Source organism: Aptenodytes forsteri, unplaced genomic scaffold (assembly GCF_000699145.1).
Source record: "Aptenodytes forsteri isolate BGI_AS27 unplaced genomic scaffold, ASM69914v1 Scaffold977, whole genome shotgun sequence".
NCBI classification, from domain to species: domain Eukaryota; kingdom Metazoa; phylum Chordata; class Aves; order Sphenisciformes; family Spheniscidae; genus Aptenodytes; species Aptenodytes forsteri.
The window spans coordinates 62685-70600 of record NW_008795012.1 but is presented as its reverse complement, the minus strand read 5'-3'; the positions used below and the strand labels follow the sequence as shown (position 1 = coordinate 70600).

The following is a 7916-nucleotide window of genomic DNA, read 5'->3' as shown; positions in this document are numbered from 1 at the left end:
GCATTTAGAAGTTTCTTCCCCCCCCCCCCCCCATTGAGGGGGGGGGGGGGGGGGGGGGGTGTTTGGTTTAGGTAAGCAGGGGATAGAATGAAATTTTGAATTTTTCCCAGTCTCTTAAAAATATACCTGAAAAATACACCAAAGGCCCAGGACTGCAACAGTGCAATCTTGAGCAAAGTCTATAATTGTAGCATAAAGAGGAAGATGATCTTGAAAATGAATTATTGCAGTTTATTAGAAAGTGTTAATACTCCCTTATTCCAATAAGAGATATGAACCAATGATCCAACGTCAGCTCCTACAAAAATCGATGACTTAATGTGTATTTGCCTTTCTGACTGTTATTTAGAGAAAGACATACTAACACATGGATGTATTAGTGTGTAGACAACATACAAAAGGAAACTTATTTGGGCAATCATGGTAGGAAGCTCCTTACCTAATAAAGGAGATCTTTATCACCTTAATCCTTAAAAGCAGATAACATTTAAAAATGAGCAGTTTTTCCAGTCTCATACCAAATGATAGATAACTTGGCTGCAGGGTTGAGTTCCTGGTTTTTGAAGAGTCCAAGAAAAAAATTCTTTGCTCTTTGTGGTTGAGAAACAAGGAGATAAGTTGGCTCCTATCCCAGTGTGTGAAGGCTCTCATTACCACTGAGATCAATGGAAGGATATTTAGAGGCATACTTTTCAAAATCTTTTGTGAAACTTTGAAAATGAAATCACCCAGATTTTGAAGTGAGAAATTGACCTTAAGAGAGAATGTTTTTTACATTACTGTTGTTGGCTGTCCCAGGTGATCTAGAACCACCAGTACTAACCATGTTCCTTTTGCTTGTTTGTAGCTGTTGTGACCACCACTGCTTCCACTACAGTGGTTCACGCTCCCTATCCCCAGCAACAGGGAGTGCCACCCAACTACCCAGTAGCCCCATATCAAGGATATCAGCCTGTGGCTATCCAGCCACAACCGGGAATGCCGGTAGCACCGTACCCTGCACAGTATCCTCCCCCTTACCCCATGCAGCCGTCAGGACCCCCAGCTTATCACGAAACGGTGGCAGGTAAGGCAATGCTGACTGTTTCTTTATCTCTTAAATAGCTAAAGAGACAGTTGCATTGGAGCCAATCTTGTATTATTTACATTTATTATTTTCTGTGACTGTTAATGTAAATGTAAACAAATTATGTAAAACTCAAGTGATGGTGGATGCTGTAATTCACCCTTGCTGAAGTTTCCCCATCACCATTTTTATGTTAAGCATTGCAAGAGGAGATGTAGCTGGAGCTGTATTGGCAAAGTTTGGTGGTATGTGGGACTATCACTGGATCCAGTAGAATGTTTTACTAATTCGGTTGAAATTTCATATTGAAATCAAAGTCCAATTAACATATGTAGAAACATCCAACTACTATACATACCCTTTCTAATCTAATATTTGCTAGATGTTTTAATCTGTACACAGATGGCATTTTCTACTAGTTCGTCGCTATGTGCTATAAACATATATTCTATGTTTATAGAATAACAAGTCTCTGATCAACTTCAGCCAAGTTTGCTGGTGACTAGCAGTTAGAATTACCGGAATCTTTTTTTTCTTCTGCTTTCCTTCTTTCACAGCATTGTTTTCATACAGCTTTATTGTTGCTATTACTAATTCCTACTTCTGCTGGTAATAGCTGTTCTCTGAACAATTGGCTCCTGGCTGTTCAGAGAGGCCAAGACTAGGCTGTTATCTGTCCTAGGATCTTCGAGCCCTCTTACAAACCACACCGTTCATCCTTCTAAGTAACAAGCAAAGTATAGTCCTGAATAGTAGATAATGCCCTTAGAAAGTAACTCTTTCATGACAACTCAAATATAAAATGTCTGTTCATGGTCTTAGGCATTTGTAAACCAGTTAGAAATTGTACATTAACAATGTGCAAACCAGCCCCACATGTAAAAACACTGATTTGGCAGGCCCGTTGACTTTATTTTTCTGCTGTAAACTCTGAAGAAGCTGTGGGTTTTATGGGATTACCCCAAAGTGCTTTGGCTGCTTCCTTATCATGTGAGGGAGCCAGTAAACTAGTCATTTTGCTTCTCCTACTCTCTGGTTTCTCAAACCGTTGCTGGTTTGTTAGTTCTTAAAATATTTTTTTCTGGGAAAATCTCAAAGCACTTTTCATGTTGCCAGCTGAGAATGCCTCAAAATGAGAGCTCTTTCCTTCATTTCTCTTGTCTATTAAGCAAGGGGCAGTCTCTTAATTAGGTCACATGCAAGGGAGAGAATACCTGCTCTGTCACACAGGAGCCAAACCCACTCACTTTACAAGATCAGCGAAAGATAACCACACTTACACGCTCCAGGGATCTGATCAGGTGCTGCATTATTTGAACTAACTTGAGCTATTTGACAGACCTGAAAATGAAGGTGCTGCCTGAGAGCAGCTTGTCTCAGAATACTAGAAAATAAGGATATCTTCTGAGTGATATACATCTAGTGTATGTCAAACTCTTTAATGTGCTTGGTAGTGGTGGGATACTTTTTTCCCTTTAATTTTTTAATTAACTCTGTGACACTTACCAGGAAAGCATTTTCCCTGAAGGAATCCTAAGATGCTTTCTCTAGTCCTTTTTGTTTTGCCCAGTGGTTTATTTTCACTTCTCAGCATACTATCAGGTATATCCTGTTGTTTGTGCATCTCTGACTTCCACTGGCTGTTTTTTTGGCCCAGATCTCTTCCTCTTTTTTTGACTGTTCTCCCCTGAAGGCTAACCATGTCCTTGTGGCTGCCATAATACACATGTACATTCAAGCATCAAAAAAAAAAAAACCCAAAACACAAGAACAACATTTTTTGTGATCTTACTTTTGAAATGCAGATGCTTTATGAGTTAGCACAAACTGTTCTCAAGTCCAATTAAGATGCTAGATAAGTTGAACCTCTTAATTGTGTGCTCAAAACAGAAGTTGCCATTACAGATGTAGAATTCAGAATGTAGATTTTACAAATCTGTTTTTTCTTGTGTTTTTGCTTTTGCAGCTGGTGCTGGAGCACCTTACCCAATCAGCCAGCCCCCTTACAACCCTGCTTATGTGGATCCTCAGAAGCCCACCTATTGAAAAGATCTTCTACTATGCTTCTGCATACAAAACTTTTTAAAGTATAATTTGTGCTGTTTACACTGTCCAACTGTAGTATATTTTTCTGGAAGACAGCAATCTTTTGTCTAAGTAAAGTGAAAGTTAATTCAGTATCTTTTTTTTTTAAATGCTTCAAGTATGAAGAAGGAGTATTTTTCTTGCAGAAGTTGTTAATTTATACCTCAAGCAAATACAAAAAGAGATTTTGTTCTATATACAATGAAAAAAGCATGAAGAAGGAGTACTTCAGAAATAAGAACCACAATAACATTTGCTGTGCAATAATTTTGGAAGCAATGGTCTAATATGAGCATTATCAAACACCCAAAGCTGTAGCAATCTTTTGCACAGTATTAAAACATAAAAACTTAATCTCTGAGAAACTACCTGATATATGTCATGTATGTTCTGCCTGTTTTGAAGCTACTATTGTTAGGTAAGCTACAGTGTAATACATTTCATTTACCATTCAAAAGGGAATTTTCCTTCTTTGAAACACATTTGCCTTCAGTAAGGGGTAGCAAACCACGTTTAATTGTCTTTGGACTAGTTGCATTTTTCTGTGCTAAATAGCATGAGTTGATAATTTCCTTGTTTTCTTTCCCAATTTTAAGGCTTAAAAACTGTGCCTTCATTGGGTGTTTTCTCAGGCCATTTTAATTTATAGCTAGACATTAACAACAAAACCAAACTCCCTGCCACTTCGTAGAACAAATAGATCAAAAGCTGAAAACGTGAGAATTCTTCATAAAAATTATGGGACAAATATTTATTGTCTAAATATTATTGGACAAGCTTACTTAAGTCATATGTTGTTGATGAGTTTGGAAGAAAAATTAGCACCTTAATCATATGTTCAGCAGAAGTACCTGCCAGTGTTCAGTCCTGCCTCATCATAGGGAAGGAATTTATTTTGCAGGAGAGATGGGTTGTCAGAAATAGATTGGGGTTTTGAAATGCTTAGGGTTTGTCACTGTCTGTCTCTAGTGGGAACTGTAGATGGCAGGAACATAGGAATGATAGATCTTTATAAACTCAGTCTGTGTTTGAAGAATAATATGCAGGGGTATGAGAAATCCCAGCCCAACACACAGTAGAGATTACACCTCCCTTTTGTCTTCAAAAAGCTGAGCAGAGAACAAGAAGTCAAGAAAAGGAAGAGTGGTAGGATTTGGTCACAGCGAGGTAATGTGTTTTCAAGAAGGTAGTGCTTGCAGTCATGAAACGTCTTGAGACATCCTCATGACTATTACCAGTGTTTGCAGGGCTTTTGGCTCTATATACCTTGTATTGATCAAACGAATCATGATTTATTTTTTTTTAGTGTCCTCTACAATTCTGTCTTTTCTAACATTGAAATACAGGTTGTTATTCCTCAGTAGAGCTATCTAGTCTGTATGTATCACTGTGACATAATTAGTGAAATAATTTTGACATATCTCATACATTGATTTTACTTTTTTAGAGAGGCCATTAAGCCATTTGTCCTGTGATTCTACATTTGAGATATATTACTGTTTGAAAAACATTGATGGTGGCATTGTTTTACCTCATATGATGGATGGAAACTGCTGCTGTCAAAGGCAGCCTTATGTCTTTTCCTGATTTTTTTAGTCTATTTCTGGGTTATTTCAATTCTTTTTTCAAGAAAGTCTTCAGGACATTTCAGAAGACACTTGTAGAAAGTTTTCCGCGTTGGGATTCATGACAACCTATGCCCCTCTGTTACACCTCTCTAAGAGCATTGCTGTTAATAGTGTGAAATGGTGCCAAGAGGCACTCACAGCGCATGCATGCCCTGTGTCTGTGTGTTCCTCCTCTTTCCTGCTTTGTAAGCTGCGAGATTGGGCAATGCTTCATTACACTGTTAGAAGTTATGTGAGAACAACCAAAAATGGACAGTGTCTCCTCTATGGAGGATAAAGTGTTTCCCTAGAAATCTGGAATTTTTATGTGTGGGAGGGCACTGAATAACTGCAGAAATTATTCCCTTGCTATAGATCCTACCCTTGTGTGTTTATTCGTATAGAAGGAGAGCAGAGACTATTCCAGCACCCTTGTTAGCCAGCTGCCTGGACGGAGTCTGGTCGGTGAGATGCAGCCAGCGAGCACAGCTGCCGTGCAGCTTTCAGAGCACAGGTACAGCGTTCTAGTGTTGGGCTTCATGAGATTGTTACTCTGCACCACTCTTCCTTTCCTCCATCTGATGTGACAAAGCTTACAGTTCGTGTTAGTGGGGTTATGTTTTGATTATGAAAGGAAAATCTGCAGTTTCATGAGAAGTTGGCTCAGTCATCTGCCATCATCCCTAAGGAAAAGACAGTAGGAAAGTAAGTGGCAACAATAACAGAGGTCCCCAAATCTGAAGTTTTGGTGTAGATGTTGTACAGACCAAATAAATTGCCCTGAACACCACTGTATGTGGAGCGGTGGGAGGGGATGAGGGATAGGGTTAAGGAGCCTGAAAACCTACACCTTTCCTTCAGTGAACATATGCTAATGATAACTATATACAAGTGAAGAGATGTATCATTAATATACCGGGAACTACTTTAGTAGTAGTATGACTACTTCAGTTACAAAACTCATTGAAAGAAGAGAAAATGGTCCACTTACCTCCCTTCATAATTGGAGCACTTAATCAGATCTTTTCTTATTGTTAGTGTATTAATCATCATTAACAATAAGGTGTAGGACCAAATTTTATTTAGTTCTTGTCATGCAACCTATTGAACTTGTTTGCATATAGTTAAGAACATGGGATGGTTATAGAAAAGATGGAGAAGTTGATCCATAAACTTTTAGTTTAAGCACTGCTGATGTGTCAGTCCAAGTAGCTATTGCCTTCATGTCAAACTAGTTATCCACAGTGCCGTAGGGGAGGGGGAATGGAATTAAAATTTTAAATGTTGAAAGAGTATATGTTAAATTTTTTTTAATTCTGTAAGTGCCTTTGTTTCAGAAATGTTTTGTGAAATTAAATACAGTAGAATATTCTGTTGTACTGAATTTACTAGATAATCATTGTTGATTTTATTACATACTGTAACCTAGCTTTGTATGTTGTTTGTAGTTTAAATGTAAGTATTCAAAAGAAATAGCATAAACTCTATGCACCTTTGTAATAAATGCAGTGTTTGAAGTATATTCTATCAATTTCATTTCCTTAGCCTCAAATTTGTTTACTATTTAGGAGTGTATCTGCAAAGCTACATTTTACTTCATTGTGTGTGACAGCTAGTGTTATCTAGTGTACTTTAAGTCACCTTGTATCATGAATATCACTTTTGGTAGTGGAGACTGAAGTCTGATCAAAATTACAGGTCACAACATAAAGCAAGGACAACATAAACTCCTGAATGATACTCTGACAGTATGTCTCAAAGCTAATCTCAAATGATTGCTTCTAAGGCCTTGTCTAGCCTAAGGAGTAAATTAAATGCATGAAGTTTGAATGCATTACCTAACAAATCCCAAGACATTTGAAAAGTCTAGTGTAGACATGATGGTAGACTTCAAAGAAGTCTATAATTTGATTAAAGTTTAGTATCTTCTCAACATGTATTTTGACTTGTGTGTTGAATATCATGCCTCATTTATCAACTTGACCGATTCAACGTGTGGTAAGTGATGTTTTCTACTCTGTGTGAAAACATTTTTGCTGATGTTTTTGTGTATTTTCAATAGTTTTGAAAAAAATGCTTTTGAAAGGTTGTATTCATGCCTCTGACTCATTAGTCTTTCACTGGAATGCATTTTCTTTGAGTAGGTCAAGAATGCTTTTAATAAGACAACAAGTAGTACTGAATTGTTTGAGGGTGTTCAGTATATAATCTTTATCACCTTGAATTGCCAGCTAATTTTCCAATGTAGGATTTAAAAGAAAAGCGGGGGGGGGGACGACGACAAACATTTTAGAAATAGAAAAAGAGGGGGGGGGGGGGGACGACGACAAACAAACAAAAATCCCCAACATTCCCCCCCAAACCTGTTCTGAAAGAGTTGTTTATCATGGAATAATCTGGTAGTTTCGTAATGTTACTTCTTGAATTTGTTGGTGTTTCAGCTGCAGGCTGATAATGTGTTGCAGGTGAAAGGTAGATCATTTCACTTCCAATTTTATTTCACATTTTCCTAACAGAATTTCTGTTAGTTAACTGGGGACAGCAGACTAAATGTGTGCTCCTAAAAACCTAAATCTAGAAAACAAATATAATTAATGTTTGGGCTAGAAATTACACCAGGAAATTGTAGAGTTATTTCTGATGGTTTTGTTGCCACTACTTTTTAGTTCATCTGATTTTCTTTTCCCATGACTTTTTAGCAGGTGCATTTGTGCAATATGGCCGAGTTTGAGAAGTGACATGCAGAGAAGCCTCCTCCTGTTCAGAGAAAAGCTGTGTGCCTTCCGTTCTCTCTGTGCACAGGTCTGAGGAACAGGCTAGCACAGGAGATAGTGTTTTGTTTAAACCCTTCAGATTTCCTTTCATGAGCACATAGGGTTTCAAAGGTACCTTCACCCTCTAAAATTGCAGCAAAATGTCATATAGGAGAGCAAACCCCTGAACTAAAAAGTTGAGAGCCCGGGGTTAGGTGAGGAATACTGCTGGTTATGTTTTCGTAACGTTTAATCAGCAGTTGTTTATGGCAGTGTGAATTTTTCCATAACAGAACTTGGCATGCATCTTAAAACCCATGGCAGGGTTGCATGGAGGAGCTGGACACAAAGGGGGGAAAAACTTTAGCAATTATTGCCAAACAAGCAATTCTCTCTCCCCCCCCC

The 7916-nt window shown here is 38.1% G+C and overlaps 1 protein-coding gene across 1 annotated transcript in view; it reads left to right on the top strand.

Annotated features, from left to right (window-relative positions):
• Nucleotides 1–6278, top strand: part of SHISA5 (shisa family member 5) — a gene marked incomplete at its 5' end in the record, with an annotated part of 24181 nt that extends 17903 nt beyond the window's left edge. Inside the window, 2 exons of the mRNA XM_009275552.1 lie at nucleotides 848–1066; nucleotides 3033–6278. Of these exons, the coding sequence (XP_009273827.1) occupies nucleotides 848–1066; nucleotides 3033–3112 (299 nt within the window). The remainder of the gene's footprint in view (nucleotides 1–847; nucleotides 1067–3032) is intronic.
• Nucleotides 6279–7916: the final 1638 nt, after the last annotated feature.